The 18,381-nt window shown below is 46.9% G+C and overlaps 1 protein-coding gene across 1 annotated transcript in view; it reads right to left on the reverse strand.

Moving 5' to 3' along the window:
• Window positions 1–513: 513 nt before the first annotated feature.
• Window positions 514–18,381, reverse strand: part of FOXO6 (forkhead box O6) — a 163,059-nt gene continuing 145,191 nt past the window's right edge. The window contains exons 2-3 of the mRNA XM_061597026.1: window positions 10,899–11,553; window positions 514–10,841 (exon numbers count right to left, since the gene is read on the reverse strand). Of these exons, the coding sequence (XP_061453010.1) occupies window positions 10,081–10,841; window positions 10,899–11,553 (1,416 nt within the window). The 3' untranslated portion in view covers window positions 514–10,080. The remainder of the gene's footprint in view (window positions 10,842–10,898; window positions 11,554–18,381) is intronic.

An 18,381-nucleotide genomic window follows, 5' to 3' on the forward strand; every position in this document is an offset into this window, starting at 1 on the left:
AAAAAACAAAAAAAACCAAATGTTCAAAATGGACCGGATGGCTGGATAAGACTGTTGTGCCTTTTCTGTACAGTACTCACACCTTGAAATTGGTTTTCCAGAGTTTTTGCTTATTAGATAAAGCCTGGATTTTCTTCTTCCATAAGGTGAGGAGCCGCGGTTGCTAAGTTTGCCAACTGATCCAGAAAAAAAAAACCCTCACCTACCGGGAAGCCCCCTGGGCCAGTTGCAATCATCTGTTGTGTACAAGAATGTTGGGCTAATTGCTAGAATTTATTTATTTATTTATTGAGGGGAAAGAGTCAGATTTATTTTAACAAAATGTAGCAGCAGCAACTTCACTAAATGCAAGGGTGGGAAACCTTAGGCTTGGAGGCCAAATCCAGCCCTCCCGGCCTCTCTATCTGACCCTTGGGATTCGCCCTAGGCTATTCCCCTTCGCTGACCCACATAACACAACACGCAGCCCTTTTTCTCATATTTAAAACAATTTTATTCATGAAAATATGCTGTACAATGCACTATACACAGTTCTTTACATTGCCACATACACAAAAACTAGAATAGCACAATCAAGAAGGTTACATTGCGTACAATATATGTGTGGTGAGAGATAAACAGCCTGTTGAAAACCCTAAACAACCCCCCGAAGTCTGTACAGTTATAAATACGAGGGGGGGGGGAAAGACACATTTTTGGAGACGTTTGGTTTGACCCAACCTCTTTGCAGAACTTCCTGGCACAGGGCCACTCCACTCTCTGTGGGCCTGCTGTTTTGACGAGACATGGATGCTGCAGACCTGGGGCATGATCCCAACCCAAGGAACCTTACACTAGATCATGTGACTCAGCTTTCCTGTGCAGGGCTGGTAAGATGGGCACTGTGGCAGAGGGCAGGGCATAGCTGGTGCACAATGACTGTGCTTAGTTCAGAGGTCCAGATGACTTAGCCATCTGCCGGATGGGCTCGGATTGATTCAGCATTGCAGAAACTGGGGGATAGTTCAAAACCACCCACAGCCAATTGCTTCTTACAGTGTAAAGATTTTGTTTTTGTTTTTAAAAAATCCAAGCCAAAAGAAGGCATCCTACAGACCCTTGATAGGGTGGACTAAGCCAAGTACAGTGTTGTATTGGAAGTGCTGGAGCTGCATATCCTGATCTCAGGATTCACAGAACACTGTGACTGCACTGCTATATAGCAAGGTCTGTTTTGTCCATTCACACAAAGCAGCTCTGTATTCAGTTTACCTATGGACTGAAAAGAGGATCTTCTGGAGATCTAGCTTGCCTAGAAGCACATCATTTCATAGAATCATAGAATAGTAGAGCTGGAAGGGGCCTATAAGGCCATCAAGTCCAATCCACCTGCCTAGTGCAGGAATCCAACTTAAAGCATACCCAATGGGTGGCTGTCCAGCTGCCTCTTGAATGCCTCTAGTTTGGCTTGGAAGTTATGCCCCCTGTTCCATGAGATCCAGGATACTGGGTTGTTTAAGGGGAAAGGATTTTGCACATGCCCTGTGGTACCCTTTTCTTTCAGTTTTCCAAAAATGACTTCAAGAGTTTTGCAGCTGAGTCTCAGCTATGCACTGGCTGTATTATACAAGGAATTGGGCAAAGAGTTTTCAGGAGGGGGGAAGGGAGGAAGAGTTGTGGTGTGGCGTTGTTTACTTACATCGGTGTAGAACGTTTGCTTTCATTGGAATGTTGGAATCACACCCGTGTAAGTGGTCAAAATGCCAGCCCATTTGAAGCAATCATATGCCAATGCACTGGCAATGTGAATGGGAAGCCTTTCTAGTGGAAAGCAGAATAATCTTTCAGTTGGAATACAACTTTTCATTATTCCCGGTCCCAGTAAAATGTGAATTAAAAGAAGACAAAGGAAATCCCTCCAATGTTGGTATTTTTTTTAAATTGTTTTTATCCAAAGAACTGTTTAAGTTTGTTATCAAACCAAGCTCCACTCAGAGCAGACCTACTGAAATCAACGGTCCGAGGTTAGTCATGCCCATTAATTTCAGTGAGTTCACTCTGAATGTGACTACCTTTGGAGACAATCCTAAGTCATTAAAGAAGCAATCCATTTGAATAGAAACTAAGGTCTTCGCCAAGCCATGGAGACAGTGGTACAATCAAGTGCAGTGGCACGTGCCACTTGCATTTTTGACCAGGTAACACATAGGAAGCCTCATCTGCCTGACACTTTCTTCGTGAAGCCATTCAAAGGCAGGCAGGTGAGATGTGTGTGGCTTTAGGATTGTCAGCTGCTTCACTGTCTGAGGTGCATATGGCTGGCAGCCAAGGTATGTATGGCCAGGTTGTGTCAATAACTTCTGAGAAAGGGGGGGTAGATAAGAAGCCTCAGTTGATATGCAAAGGCGAGATAGACTGGTGGACCATCAGGATGGTTGAAGGTGCATCGGTTGGCCAGCTTGGCTACTGACCTTCAAGTTAATGCTAAAGGCTGAGGGTTGTATTCAACTAAGGTCCCATCTGCACTATACATTTCAAGCAGTGTCATGCCACTTTAAACAGCCATGGCTTCCCTCAAAGAATGCTGGGAACTGTAGTTTCTTAAGGGTACTGAGAGAAGATCCCTATTTCCCCCCACAGAGTGGTTCAGCAGTCAATACCTCTTCCCAGGGGACTCTGGGAATCGTAGCCCTCTGCGGGGAACAAGGGTCTCCTAACAACTCTCATGAAACTACAGTTCCCAGGATTCTTTGAGGGAAGCCATGACTGTTTATAAAGTGGTTTAATAATGCTTGAACTGTATTGTGCAGATGGGGCCTTACTCAGCTAGACCCACTGAAATTAATGAGCTTATTTAGTCATCTCTATTAACTTTAGTGAGTAGCACTGAATATCACCCTCAGTATCCCCATAGAGGCCCAAATGGGGTTAGGACAAACAAATAAATCTCCATCTCCATTTCCAAGGCAACAAATGATCCTCACCTCTATGAACGATCCTACTCCCCACATTTTAAGTCTGGCCCCACGATCACTCCCTTTTCAATTGTCTTTAGAGGAAACGCCATCTCACTTGCTCTCATTCCTCAACTGGGATGCCCTGCTCATTCCCCCTTCTCCATTGCCACTGCCTTCCTGAATGGCTGGGGATGGCTCCCTGGTGTGCCTCCCTTCCCATGGCCAGCCCTGGCTCCACATCCCAGCCACTACAGCAGCACTGCACTGCACTTCCACAAAAAGACAGGTAAACACAACGCTTAGCAAATATGACTCCATTGCACACACGACGACCTCACGGTTAACACACCACAAAGATCGCTGAGCAAAGAGGGGCGCTTCCTGCTGGGGGCAGCATCCCTGGCTGAATGTGCTGGGACAGCCAAGTGACATGGGAGGTCGAGCCTCTCTTTCTGCTCTTCTACAAAGATGGGTATACAGCTTGGGGTCTGCCGGGGGGGGGAGCTTTTCTGTCTCTCTCTTTGCATTGACAACATGGGACATGATTCAATTTGATGCCACTAGGTTCCATATATCCCATTCTCAAGAACTGGGGAGGGGGCATGTCAGCGGAGGAGGGGGACAAAGTATGAGCAGCCATTTCACATCTCTGTTTGCCTTACAGGTTCTCTTTCCTTTCTCGCCAACACTTCAAGATCAAGGGTGTGTTTGTGTGTGTGTTAGAGATGGTGTAGTATATTTGCAAAATCGGATTCGGTATCAAATTCTGGGACAATCTGCAAGTTCGTCTCATCGTCGAATAGGCTCCCACTCTTTGTGTGCTTTCAGAGCTGTCAGCCACACCGTAATTTTTTTAAAAAAGAAAAATCTGTGCTGAGAATTACGTAATTATTTACATAATTATTTTTGTAATCAGGTGCTGCTGTATACATTATATAAATTATACAGCAGCACAAGGAATAACGGGGGGAAATACATAATTTTTCAATAAAAAAACGGGGGGGAAGGAGAACCAGAAACTGTGATAACTAGCGGAACACAATTTCAAGCGAATCGTAACTGGCAGCCCATTTGACGAACTGAAAAATGAAACATAATCAGATTCCGAACCCCATCCCTAATGTGTGTGTGTGTGTGTGCATGTGCAGAAGATTACGTAAGTCCACTTCAGTTTAAAGCACATCCAATGCACATTCAAAGCATGTGACTTTCCCCAAAGAATCATAGGAAGTGTTGCTTGTTAAGGGTGCTGGACATTTGTAGCTCTCTGAGAGGTAAACCACAGTTCCCAGGATTCTTTGGGGGAAGTCATGTGCTTTAAATGAGCATTGGATATGCTTTAAATGTATGGTGTGGACCTGAGGCAATTGGATCCCTGATCCCCAGGGAACAGGCTCCCCACCACCATTCCACAAACAACATTCCTTGGCAACCTACTGTGGGATTGCCACTGAGCTTAGGATTTAGTGTTCTCATTAAATATATTTGGGAAACTGAGGATGAAATTATAAAATGAACTCATAAGCTGGACCAAATTAATTATAATAGTAAAAAAAAACCACAATAATAGTTACAAACAAAAAGAATTTGACAGAATCAAAATATATTAAATTCAGTACATGATCCAGCAATGTAAACATTTATAACCTGTGAGCTCATCTGATTTTTATTTTATTATTATTATTAGCCTGTAGCTGACACAGACCCAGAGCAAAGAGTAACACAGGCTAGTCTAAGACATTTCCTGGCTATCTCAGGGGCAAAAATGGGACAGCTCCCTCCTTTTCTCAAGACATGTCGTTATGAGCAGTAGTGAGATATGATGCCCACTTCCTGATAGCCTTTTGTCAACTGGTCGAGGTCCAGGTGGATGTGAGGAGGAGCAGAATAATGGTGGTGCAAACGAAATAACTTTAGTGTGGGGGGGGCAAGGAGGAAGGCTCATGCACATTTATCTCTCTTCTCAAAGACTGGGCTGTGGCATGAATTGAAAGCTACAGCCTAAGATATTCATAATTAACCCATCTGGAGGCCCATCTCACTTCACTATGCCTATTCTTGTCTACTAATGTGAAGGCCAAAGAGAAAAGATGGGGAAATTTGGGTGGGGATGTCACACACCCCCAAATAATTGAGGCACACTATGCCAAAAATGAATCGGAGGGGGGCTAGGGGAAAATATGAAATATTGTCTCTTTCAGCATAATTCAGTGAAATTATGTCAGCTGCATTAGAGGGAAGTCTGTTTTTGCAGATGTTCTTTAGAAACCTATTACTTTCTGCATGGTAAAATTAAGGTCTGCATTGTATACTGGCCCCCATCCAGTTTAAGTCATGGGCAACAAGCTGTGTGCTAAGAACTGGTGGTCCCAGATACAGATCTACATCCCCAAGCACATCAAAATACACATCTAGCCAGTTCAAAGGTAGAAGTGGGCTGAATATCACCCCTCAATCTGAATATCCCCCCCATCTATGAAAGTGGTAGATGAGGGAGATATTAAATGATTTCTGCAGGTGGGCAAATGTCTTTTTAAAATCATCTTTTCACAGGCTATGTTCCTGGAAAGAATTTTCCTGGGAATGATGGTATGCTCCCATAAGCCAACATCCCCCCCCAACAGTGACCATGGGAACGAGGCTACTTCCAGGCACATTCTACAGGAGGATGGCCAGAGCCACAGAGTTGTCACCTGAAACAGCAGCAAGGCTTTTTGGTTGCTTACAAAGCAACCACTCAGCCCCTAGTATTCAAAGTGCACAGCCAGCATGACAATGCAGACAGATGCTCATTTAAAGAATTTACATCAGCTATGCACCCAGAAAGTTATTTCTGTACATGACACTTGCTTGCTGGCTTGGACTGACCAAATAAACCCAAATAATAAAATGTTGTTTATCACAGTGCTGTTGTTTTTTTATTTCTCAAGTTATTTTTTTAAAAGTTGAGGTTCCATGGGATGAAGCTGTTCTTAGCTCCATCTCTAAGACTGTGCACACATCATACATTCAGGCCACATTTACATTTATTCCACTATTATTCCATCTTAAGCAGCCATTCCCCCAATGAATTCTGGGAAGTGTAGCTTGTGAAGGATGCTGAGAGTTACTAGATGACCTCTATTCCCCTCACAAAGCTACAATTCCCAAAGTTCTCTGGGAAGAAAGACTGACTGTTAAACCACTCAGAGAATTGTAGCTCTGTGAGAATAGGAATCTACCTAACAACTCTCAGCACCCTTTACAAACTACACTTCCCAGCATTCTTTGGGGGGGGGGGAACCATGACTGTTTAAAGTGGAATGATACTGGAATAAATGTATGGTGTGAATGTGGCTTCAGAACACATTTAAAGCATAGGACATCCCTCAAGGAATCTTGGGAACCATAGTTTGTTAAGAGTGCTGGAAATCATAGTTCAATGAGGGGTAAACTACACATCCTGGGATTTCTTTGGGGACATCATGTGCTTTCAATGGGCTTTAAACTTATGGTGTGTACACAGCCTACCATTGCATAGATTTTGACATTGTTTGAACAAACGTGATGGGGAAGACTCAGGTGTGGTTTCAACAGTATGAGGTCCCACTGATTTTGATGGGAGGGAATTTAAGCACATCTCAGCATGTGCTGTAGAGCAATGTTCTTCAACCTTTGGTCCCCAGATGTTGTTGGACGACAACTCTCATGATTCCCAGCTTGGCCAATGGACAGGGATGATGGGAATTGTAGTCCATCAACATCTGGGAACCCAGGGGTGAAGAACACTGCTTTAGAGGCCAAAGATTGAAAGGCATGTGATGATAGCCACACCATATATTTAAACCCAGATGTGTCCCAATCAAATACAAAGCCGGATGGTGAGCTGATGTAATGAGCAAAGCAGGAAGGGGTCCATAACGTCATGGTGGCACGCTTGCTTTGTATGTTTACTCCATGGCATCTCCAATTAAAAGGATCGCATAGCAAGTGATGGAGAAGACCTTTGTCTGCGACCCTGGAGAGCCGCTGCTGGTCAGAGTAAACAGTACTGGTCTACATGGACAAACAGTCTGGCCTGGTATAAGGCTGCTTCCTGTGCCTTATAATATCAGGAAGAGCCGTAGCTCAGTGATAGGGCACATGCTTTGCATGCAGAATGTCCCAACCTTCAGCATCCCCAGCCATAAGAGAACAGGTGATGGGATACACCACTCTCTGCCTGAGATCCTGGGGAGCTGCTGCCAGTCAGAGTAGGCTGACTAGGCTAGGTGGGCAAACAGCCTGATCTAGCAGTATAAGGTAGCTTCCTACAAGAGGTGTACCGATGAAGAGTATGAAATTCTCTTCATCCACCACCTCATCTTGTAACTCCTTTTTCTCAGACCCTTTTCCTGCTTTTTAGCTAGGCTCAGTTGTGATACCGGAGCCCAGCTGTGTCTGATGCAAAATAGCAGTTTCTAGGGGGCTTATCTCTCTCTCCGCCCACCCCCATGATTAGAAGGGCAAATTATTCAAAATTAGCAGAGGCACTTCAGTTGTTTAAATCTGCAAGGTTTAGACAAGCCACAGGATTCAACTTGTTTGGAAAACAGAATCTGGGTCAGCTTGGCTCAGGATTCTGAATATATGCATCTGCCTATCTATACGAAAAGCCCTGGATGCAGTTTTCAGCTCTAATGTCCTGGCCCCTCTGATGCTTCATTTCTATTCACTGAAGGTTGTGGTAGTTTCATCTCTTTGAGCGAGCCCAGCCTCCTTTTCCAGGCTATCTAAGAAGCAAGCAGGATGTCGAGGAGCCACTTGGGAAGTGACATCATAAGGCAGGGTGTTGGGTGTTGTGGGAAAGGAAGTGTAAGTGACATCATGCGCTCCACACTTCCCCCCCCCCAATATCTCTCCAAGCAATGATCTGGTGCAGGGAACAGCTTATGTGTCTCACCGCATGAAGGAGAGGCAGAAATCTTACTTTGGAATTATAGCTCTGCAGCAGAGCACATGCTTTGCATGCAGAAGGCCCCAGGCGCAAAACAGACTTTGATGGTGAAGGGCTGTAGCTCAGTGGCAGGACACATCCTTTCTGAGCAGAAGGTCCTAAGCTCAACCCCTACATCTCCAGATAGGGCTCAGAAAGGCCTCTCTCTGAAACCCTAGATAGCCTCCATCAGTGGTAACACGACACCGAGCCTGATGGCCCAATGGCCCAACTCAGTATAAGGCAGCTTCATACGTTCATATTACAGAAAACAGCCCCACATAAGGTAACACCCAAAGCCATCCAGTGGCCCAGTGCTGGGAAGCCCTGCCTAGCGACGCCCAAACCTTTATCAGACACAGATCAGGTACTGCCAAACTCTGCAGGCTACAAACACCCATCCGTATTATTACAAGGAGAGCATTTCAGGAGGCCAAATAGACTGGTCCTAACTTTGTGTAACAAGAAATGGATGAGATAGGCAGACCCCAAGTGGAAGCAGATACCTGTCTCCCACAATCTTAGATAGCACCCGGGGACTTTTAAGAGCTCCACAGTGGGGGGGGGACACACTCTAGCTTCACCCAGCATCCTCCTCTCCCAAATCATCACTGACATCTATCCACCACTAACCTGCCATGGGCTGTCCAGGTAGAAATCTAGTTCTTTTGAGGTGCCTTGTACTCTTCCATGTTCAGCCTCCCCCCCCTTCAAAATGAGGGTATCAGTCCTGTAGCTGCCTTTTGTGGGAAGAAGTATCACCTTTCCCAGTCTAGATGATCTGGGGTGGTCACATACCAGATTTTTGCCTTCCTCCTCTATCCCAATAGTCTGTCTCCATCTCAGTTTGCTGCATTTTTACCCCCACCCCCATCCCCTGGATCTTTTCCTAGTTTAGCTCTGGTCCTCACTTTACAAGCCGCATGTTCCCCTGCAAACCTAGCAGGGGGTTGCATTGGCAATGTAAAGTCTATTTGCTGGTAAGAGTGTGCATACAACCAAAATAAATAGTTCCTTCCCATCCCCACTACCCTGGCAATTTCCCAGGCTAGCAGCAGCAGCAGCCATGTCAAACCTGGGACTAACTCTAAACGTAGTGCTAAGTGCCACCTGTATGTGCAAAAAGTCATGCGCACTTGTGTGCTGCAGCAGGCACATTGCGGCACACTTGCCACCCGCTTGTGCACACCTTTCACGTCACCCAATGCTTGTTGTTGTTATTGTTGCTGTTGCAAGCACAGAAAATGTGACTGTTGGCAAAGCTGGCATTGATCAGATTGGCTCAGCTTCCCACTGCGCACTGGTCCATGGGAGACCACAGTGTCCGCTGCTGAGTCCACAGTGATTGTAGCAGCCTTTCCCTTCTGCGCCAGCCATGCCACAAGTATGATTGCTCATATCTATCTATATAGATAGGTAGAGATATGCATATCCCAACCTGATGTGGGAAACCCATAGAGATTCAGTGTGAGAACCACCAGACAAGGATGTAGCGGAGCTAACTCAGGTTAAAACTGGCTTTAGTGCCGCAAGCTTCTACCCTGAGGCTCTCAGAGCTGTTGGCTAATTAGTATTCCAGGACTGTGCAGAGAGAGAGAGAAAATGCCATATAAAAAGTAAGGGAATTCTAAGCAACTTTAGGGGTGTCACAGATGGGTAAGGACCAGGAAGTGTGTGTGTGGGTGGGTCAAATTAGAGCTGAGGTGCAGGGAGTACAATTAGGAAAGGGGTCGATGAAGAACCAGAGCTGTTGTTTCATTGCGGCTGTCTACACCAATGTGGCGACCTAGATCGTTCTTATGGCCACACATCGCTTGTTCCCTCTTTCTGTGTAATAGTGCATGTGCCCAGGGAGGGAGGGAGGGAGGCAGGAGGGAGCAGCAGCTCTGCAATGCCATGGCTAACTTGTGCCTATTGCACACATCAAAGACAGATCTGACTTACTGCACAATACACCTGGCACAAGCGGGAAGTCGCCGGTACCTGTCAAAACATTTTACCCTACACTGTGTATGTGTGTGTTTAGTGTTGTTGTCAAGTTTAAACAGATGGCTCTAGCCTGGCTGAACAAATGAAGGCAAAGAAAATAAGAAAGGTGGAGGGGGGGGAGAAAGAGAGAGTTTGTTTCCATACCCTACCCCCGCCCCCCATCCTGCTGACTGGTGAGTCAGAGTTGTCTTAAGCAGGATCTCACCCAGGCACCCAGCTCTGATTGGTGGGCTGCGGGGCACTGGGCAAAGTGGCCATGTTGAGACCATTTTGCGGCGGAAGAGCTGAGTCAAAGTTGAAGTCCATCTCATCGCTGTCCATAAAGTCGTTGAGGATGATGGACTCCACGTCACACTCCAAGCTACCGTTGAACATGTCCAAGTCTAAATCTGCTGGGAATCTGTCCTGGCCCAAAACAGGGGTGTGCATGGCTTCTGGGTAGGGTCCCTGCAAAGAATCTAGCAAATTCATGTGTGCCCCTTGGTTGTTCATGTAGGAATGGATGTGCCCATGGTGGGGCATGGCCACCATGCTGCAAGAGTCATTGGGCAGGCTCATAAGGCTGATAGGAGAGGGTAAGGCACTGTTGTTGATCGGGTGGTGGTGGCTGGCTGGTGATGGGTGGTACAACGTGTTGCTCTTCATGAGGGAGGATGAGTGGGGAGGATAGGGGACCAGACCTATCTCCACGCCTCCGCCACCCCCACCACCGCACATGAGGGCATTTTGTCTGTGGCCGCGGGGTGGCCCCATGCTGTTGGCTGGTGGCATGTGTGCCTCGCCCTCTTTGTGCGCATAGGAGATTGAGGAGAGCAGGTCCTGCAAGGAGGCATTGCGGTAGGAGTTCATGGGAGCAAAGGTGGCCTGCTTGTTCTCCTGGATGGTTTGCATGGGAAGGCGCCGCATGAGGCTCATGGCTGGCTGGCTGTAGATGGTCCCACAGTAGGTGCTGCCTCCTCCTCCTCCTCCTCCTCCTCCACCACCACCACCACCTCCTCCTCCTCCTCCTCCTCCAGCGCCCACAGCGGAGCACTTAGAGTTGAAGCTGAAGCTGGAGTTCCTCTGTCGGAGGCCCCCAGCAGGAAGTGACTGAGCGGGGCTCATGCTGTAGCTATCCTGCAGGTCGTCCAAGAGGCTCTCGCCCAAACTCTCATTCAGGTTGATGGTGCCGGTGAGGTCAGTCAACCTGGGCATCTCCACAGAGCAGTGGGAGTTCAAGGAGGGGGACATGGTGCTGGATGGGCTTGGGTACATCAGTGGGGAGGAGGGAGTCCCATCATCCTCTTCCAGCTCATCCGGCTCGTGGTTGGCCATGATGGGAGAGAGGCGCCCACTCAAGGTGCTGGCCGAAGAGTTTGCCCGTGTCCGGAAGTCAGCCCAGGCGTCGTACTCCTCACTGGCATGGGAGTTGGGGCTCTCTGACCACTTGGTCTGCTGGCTGGCTGGGCTCTCCTCTCCACGTTCCTGGGCAGCTTGGAGCTGCTTCTTCTTGCTGGCCTTGCCCTTGATCCGCAGGAACTTGCTGTTGTTGTCCATAGAGACGGCCCGCCTGCGTGGTGTCTTGCCAGTTTTCCCTCCTTCGGGGTTCAGCATCCACCAGGAGCTCTTGCCAGTCCCCTCGTTTTGCACACGTATGAAGCGGGTATGCAGGGACAGGTTGTGCCGGATTGAATTCTGCAGACAAAGAAAATGACAAAAAGGAGGAACTCATCATTGCCTGCCAGTAACAACCAAAGCTCACTACATAGCCAGGGGTGTAGTCATCCAGGGTCTCGGGGGGGTCTTGGGCCCTTTAAGTTTTATGGAAGCAGCAGGGTCCCTATGCCTTCAGCATCCTATGAGACAATCAGCATGAAAGGGGAATGTGTTAGCCACTGAGAAGAGTCTTCTAACAAGCTTCCTTGTCATTTCCTGCTGATTGGAGCCAATCAGAGTGAAAGGAGGTGAATCAGCCATTGAGAAGACTCTTTTCAGCAGCTAACACTCTCCCCTTTCATGCTTATTGGCTCCTAGGGATATCTGGTGTTGTGGGAGAAGACATTAACAAGGATCTCATTCTCTACCCAGCAGCAAAAAAGGTGTGTGTGGCTGTGACTAACATGAAGGGACCCTGCCGCTTCTGAATTTGCCGCTATACTACTGTACATAGCACTCTTTCTCCTTTGGCCACCCATTTCAGCAGGCGTCGCCCACGCATTTTCAACCTTATCTTACAAGCATAAAAAGAGCCTCCTGGATGAGGCCAATGGCCCATGTAGTCCAGCACCCTCTTCTCACAGTGGCCAACTAGATGCCCATAGGAAGTGTATAAGAAGGACATGAACATATCTGTAGTCATAAGGTGGGCGTGGGGAACTGCAGACCAGGGAGACAAATGCAACCCTCCCAGCCTCTTTCTCTCTGGCCCCTGGAACTCTCCCCAGTCACACTCTTTCTTCCCAAGCCACACCCCTCACAGCCTCTGCTCCACACCCCAAAGGTATTGGCCTGATTGGAGTGTGTCCTCCAATTCTGATCATGCCTCCTGCTTGCCTGGGTGGAGGATGGAGAGGTATGCGGGGGAGGTGTGTGTATCAACTAGCCGACTTTACAAAAGTCGCATTAGTAGCACTGCCCACTTTTGCCTCTGGTCCTATCCATTGCTGGCATGTGGCTCTCAGAAGGTTGCCCAGAAGGGAACGTGGCCTTTTGGCTGCAAAAACATTCCCCACTCCTGTCTTAACAGACAGAACCTTGCTGCTTTTTTCCCCTCCAAAAAAAAAAGAAAATTCTCAAATTATGAGGGTCAAGTGAGATGTTATTTCTATTGTGTGATTAGCAAGTATGTCAGGGATTTAAAAAATTAATACTAGGCATGTCTGTGTAAGGTGATTTTAATTGGGACCGCAGCACATGGGGAGGAGAGGCTTAACCCTTCCCTCCTCAGCCATGATACCAATGAAAATCAGCCTTAGGTGCCAATGGAAGCGTCCCTCTCCCAAGGCTCATTGCCATTGTCACTCCCCTTCCTGTGCGCTAGAGTCCTAGTGAAAATCTCCTCTGAACTGGGCACATCAACACCATATGGGTAAAGCACATGTAACACATTTTCAATCTTATCTTCAGAACCTAAGAAGAGCCCTGCTAGATCAGTCCAATGGCCAGTCTGATGTTTTGGTTAAAGGGCCAGACTAAGAACTGGGAGAGCAGAGTTTAAACCTCCACTTGGCTGTGAATCTCATTGGGTGACCTTGGGGCAGTCATCAACTCTTAGCCTAGCCTACCTCACAAATTATTGTAAGGATAATGGGGGCAGGGGGGAGAGTCATGTACACCATCTTGAGGATCTTGTTGGTGGGATATAAATGCAAGAAATAATTTAAATCACAGGACGTCCCCCAAAGAATCCTGGAAATGGCAGTTTACCCTCGCAGAGGTTCACAGCAACCTTAACAAACTACAGTTCCCAGGATTCTTTCCGGCGGGAGGAGAAGCCATGTGCTTTCAATGTGCTTTCAATGTATGGTGTGGATGTGGCCTTACATAATAATAATAAAAATGCCCTCACTTGGTTGCCGACCACACAATAAAAGTTAACATCTCCTTTGGCCCTCAGAAGGCGACATGCTAAATTCCATTCCAATGTCAAGACTCGAACAGTGCAGTTATGGAGTCAGAGGATCATAAGGCAAGCCTCACTTAGGACTCTTGACTACGTCCTATGGGGGGTCAGCCATTTTTCTGTCCTCAAACTCTGGCACGTTAAGATTTAGCATTAAACCACAGGAAAGCAGTTAGTTGCATGAGGCTACAACAGACCCATTCTCTGCCCTTGCATTAGAGAAGACATTCCTCCCTTCAATCCCCAAGAGAAAAGTCCTATTTCTGTACAACTTCTAAGACTTGCTTATTGGCTATAAACAACACATAATTTATAGAATTCGTTGCAACAAAATGGCCACTGGTTTAAGTGACTTCAAAGGGGTGATGTGAACAATTCTGTGGGCAACAGGAGGGGAGAGAGGTTACATCTATCAAGGGTTTGATAGAACCTTTTTATTCAGAGTCAGTACACCTCTCCCTTGGGGCAACCAATGGACCAGGGCTGTTGCCTTCATGCAGGTTCCTAAAAACGTCTGGTTGGCAGAAAATAGGATGCAGAGCTAGATGAGCCTTTGCCTCTTCTTCTGTTGTTAGCCAGCTATAACGCCATAAACTCCTAATGCAACTGGTTCTAGATCCCAAATAATGTGTTTCTATTACACACACACACACACGAGACAGCAGTGGCTGGTGCCCATTGGGACTGGTGGGGCAGAAGGCAGGGAGACTAACCATAGGTGGAGCCAGAGCCAATGGCAAGTGAAGCTGCAGGCAATAACAGGCAGAGCCACCCCTCTGATTGGTTATAAGCAAGAAGGCAGACTGAGGTTGATGGGGCACAGCCCCATTTGCCCTTATGGACCAGCCTTTACAGACTAGGGGTGTTCATATGTTACATTACACATGATCAGCATGTCTGTATATATAAATTATTCCCATATTAAGTTTGAATAAACAGTCTGGGTAACACAGTATTTCAGCTGTGCAAATCAACAAGTGTACAGCTTTTTACACTGGGATCCTATTGGGACGTAGGGTAGGATAGAAGAAGAAGAAGAAGAAGAAGAAGAAGAAGACATAAACACTTGCACATACCTGTGTTCAGTGTAACATGTGAACAAGCGTATAGTGTTATGCATTTGCTGCTCACAGCAGGAGGCAGTCCTCATTACTTAACAGCCCTAGAGACTGAGGATTGCTGAAACAGGCTAGCTACTCTTTCCCAAAGTTGGCACCCTGAGCGATCGTCGAGTGCCCTATTCAGCATCTCTGTGATGGAAAGGTCTTGCTGGGTCTCCCATTCCCATGGCAAACAAAGGCCCTTGCAGCTGCTGGAGCTGCTGCTATGCCAAGGACTCCCTGCCATCAGATCTTTTTTTAAAAAAAAAAAAACCATCCAAAAAAGCAAGCTTAAACACTGCAAATGGAGGGAGGAGAGGTGGAGCTATGCACTCTTTCAGCTCCCAGCTATGCTTTTGATTCTCATGCCTGGCGGGCAAAGAGAGCCAGCAGGGAATTCGATCCGTGACAGGCGTGGGATGCTGGGAAACTTTCGCCTATGACCTGTGGATTATTCCTCTGCTTCCATCCAAGGGAATTTTCCCATGGAATTCTCAGTGGGGCTCCACACAGCTGATTAGCCCAGCAGAAAATAGTGAGAGGCAAAACACCACGGCCGCTGCCTGCAGACTGTGACCCAAAGGGGATGGCAATTGGACTTTGCCTCTCACGAGCCTGTCGGTGCTGGCAGTATGCCTGTTTCGAGAGAGAGAGAAGCCTCATCTGCACCATGCATTTAAAACCGTATCATACTACTTTAAAGAGTTGTGGCTTCCGTCAAAGAATCCTGGGAAGTGTAGTTTGTGAAGTGTAGTAGGAGAGCCTTATTTCACTCACAGGACTACAATTCCCAGAGTTCCCTGAGAAGAGGGATTGATTGTTAAACCACTCTGGGAAATGTAGCTCCATGAGAAGAACAGGATGCTTTGGAGGATCATAGCGGTATCATAGTGCTTTAACTGTATGTGCGGATAGGGCCAGAGAGAGAGAGAAAGGGCAAGAGTCAAAGGGATTGCAGTCCTGCTAATATGAGGTAGTGTGGATTAATGGACAAAGCCGGCATCAGGTATCGGCACCTGCTGTCGCCCATGACAAGTAGGAAGTGTTGGGCGAATCTGACAATTGAAAGACAATTCCAATCTTAAGGTCAAGTCTTCACATTGCCAAGTCAATTTGCAATTTTTGTTCCTTAAAAAAAGAAAAGTCCTCCTGAAAATTTATCAGTATTTTCATATGAATTTCTCCTAATATACACATTTGTAGGGAATTTTGCCTAAGATATACACATTTTTGCAAAGCGATTTCCCATCATGTGATGCATTTTTGTACATTATTTTAACTAACACTAGGGGCTATGCCCCTGCTCACTTCACTCAGCTCAGACTGAAGCGGGCACTTGATACAAGACGCAGTCCAACGCAGGCAAGGCTTGATTGGGATGGTACCACCAAATGACATTTAAAACTGATTCCTCCCCCATCTTAAAAAGGAAGAGAAACCTCCCCATACCTTTTCCTCTCTCCCTCTGTGAGGTGATGTGGATTGGGACCAAGGGGACAAGCAAGGGAATGACCAGCAGGAAAAGTGGTGAGGATGGAGAAGTGGACACACTAAGGAAGGAGGACCCTTTGAGAGCATCATGCCTAAGTCTCCCTCCCCATCCCCCCCAAAAAAATAACCCCTGGGACTGGAGCAAGTGGTGTATCACTGGCACCAGTGACGGAGTGGGATTTGTAGTCCTGGATTCAAATCTATACTCATGCATGAAGTTCACTAAAGGCTCACTACATGATGCTGCTGAAATTTAGCCTCATCACACAGTGCAGGGGTTGCCAGCCTTTTTGGACTCACGGGCACATTCGCAAACCAAATAAATTGTGGTAAGTTAGGTTTGTAATTGTCATGGGCAGGGTGACCTCACAGAATCATAGAGCTGGAAGGGGCCTATAATGTCACTGAATCCAACCGCCTGCTCAGTGCAGGAATCCAACTTAAGGCATACCCAACAGGTGGTTGTCCAGCTGCCTCTTGAAGGCCTCCAGCGTTGGAGAGCCCACCACCTCCCTAGGTCATTGGTTCCATTGTCATACTGCTCTAATAGTTAGGACGTTTTTCCTGACGTTCAGCCAAAATCTGGCTTCCTGTAACATGAGCCCATTATTCTGTGTCCTGTACTCTGGGATGATCGAAAAGAGATCCTGGCCATCCTCTGTGGCACAACCCTTCAAGTACTTGAAGCGCTACCATTTTCAGCCACATCCTTACAGCAAAATAACACAGAGCCCATCTCTATCTCTCAGGTCACATCCACATCATACTTTTAAAGCACTCTTATAGCACTTTAACAGTTATGGCTTCCCCTCCCCTGAAGAATCCTGGGAACTATAGTTTGTTATGAGTTGTCACAGAGATACAGTTCTGAGCTCCCTTAACAAACTACAGTTTCCAGGATATTTTTGGGAGAGGCCATGACTGTTAAAATGGTATAAGAATGCTTTAAATGCATGGTGTGGATGTGACCTTAGTGTAGCCCACCTCAAAGGGCCAGTATGAAGATAAAACGGGATAGTCCTTATTTCCTGCCCTGAGCTTCTTTTAGAAAGGGTAGGATATAAATGCAGCAGCAGCAACTTCTCAGGTGTCTTTGGGATGAAGCACATACTTGCCTCAGTTTCCTTCATATGCAAAATAGGAATGCTTAATGTCACATAAGGGATAGGAAGTGCTGTGTATGCCCTGTGCTTTAGATGTACAATCCAAATGTGAAGCCTCTGTCAGTTATGCAAAATCATTTACATGCATCTGCTTAGTTTGCATAATTTATTCAGTTTCTCCTAACTGAAGTACTGTAATAGGCAAGGAACTATGAGCAGCGCTGGAGCCCTAGCACCTGCCTGTGGAAATAAGTTTCTGCTCAGCCTCGCTCTGACTTCTGAGATTATAGCAGGCATTCCTCCTCACACATTTTCAGCTTTGCCTCCTTAAGGACTAGAAACATGCATGTTTCTAAATGAAAACTGGGCATGTCCAGATGTCAAATTGTGTGTTCATGTGATGCAATTGCACACTGACAGAGCATACACGGGGAGATCACACAGAAGTCAAAGTGGGCTGACAACAGGAGTGGAGAATTGTCAGTGTAACTGACTAAGAGACTGGTTTGTGTTTTCACAAACAGGAATGGGGCCTGATTCTGTGGAATTCTAAAGCTGACATATTCCAGCCTCTGCAGATGCTGGTTCTATAAGAAGAGGTAAGCTGACTATTCTTTTAGTCCAGGACTGAGAGGTTATCTGCTGCGATCAGGGCTGAATTTATTATGCAACTACCTGCATGTGCCTGGGGGATGGGATGTGGAGATGGAGAACACAACCCCAATATTGCCTGATGAGAGGATGGCTGTGGAATCTGGAGAGAGCTGGTGCCGTGCCTCTGTCCAGAGGCATACTAATGAGCAGGTAAGCAAGTTACAGGCCCCATATATCATATTATGTAATGGCTTCCTTCTCCGCACTTCATTTATTTGGAGATTGCTTGCAGGCTGGCACCTTGCCAGCAGCCACCAAATCCAAGTCTACAGAAATCAATCTCGCGCTGACTGATTAAGCCGTGTTTAGAACTAATTGCTCCTTCGTGTGTGGGGAGAATAAATTATGGGCTTTCATATCAGCATCTTTAAAATGCAATGGCAGGTAAGGTCTGGCTGTTAACCCCTTCCATCCCACAGCTCTGAACCAGCAGGCTCACCAGGCAGGGCAACACCTGGAGAGGGCGGGGGAAATACAAAGCCCCTGGTAACGAATCAAAGGGATAGTTCTAGGAACTGAGTCCCCCATGCCCATCCTCAAAACATCCTTCCCC

The sequence above is a fragment of the Rhineura floridana genome, chromosome 15 (genome assembly GCF_030035675.1).
Source record: "Rhineura floridana isolate rRhiFlo1 chromosome 15, rRhiFlo1.hap2, whole genome shotgun sequence".
Lineage (NCBI taxonomy): Eukaryota > Metazoa > Chordata > Lepidosauria > Squamata > Rhineuridae > Rhineura > Rhineura floridana.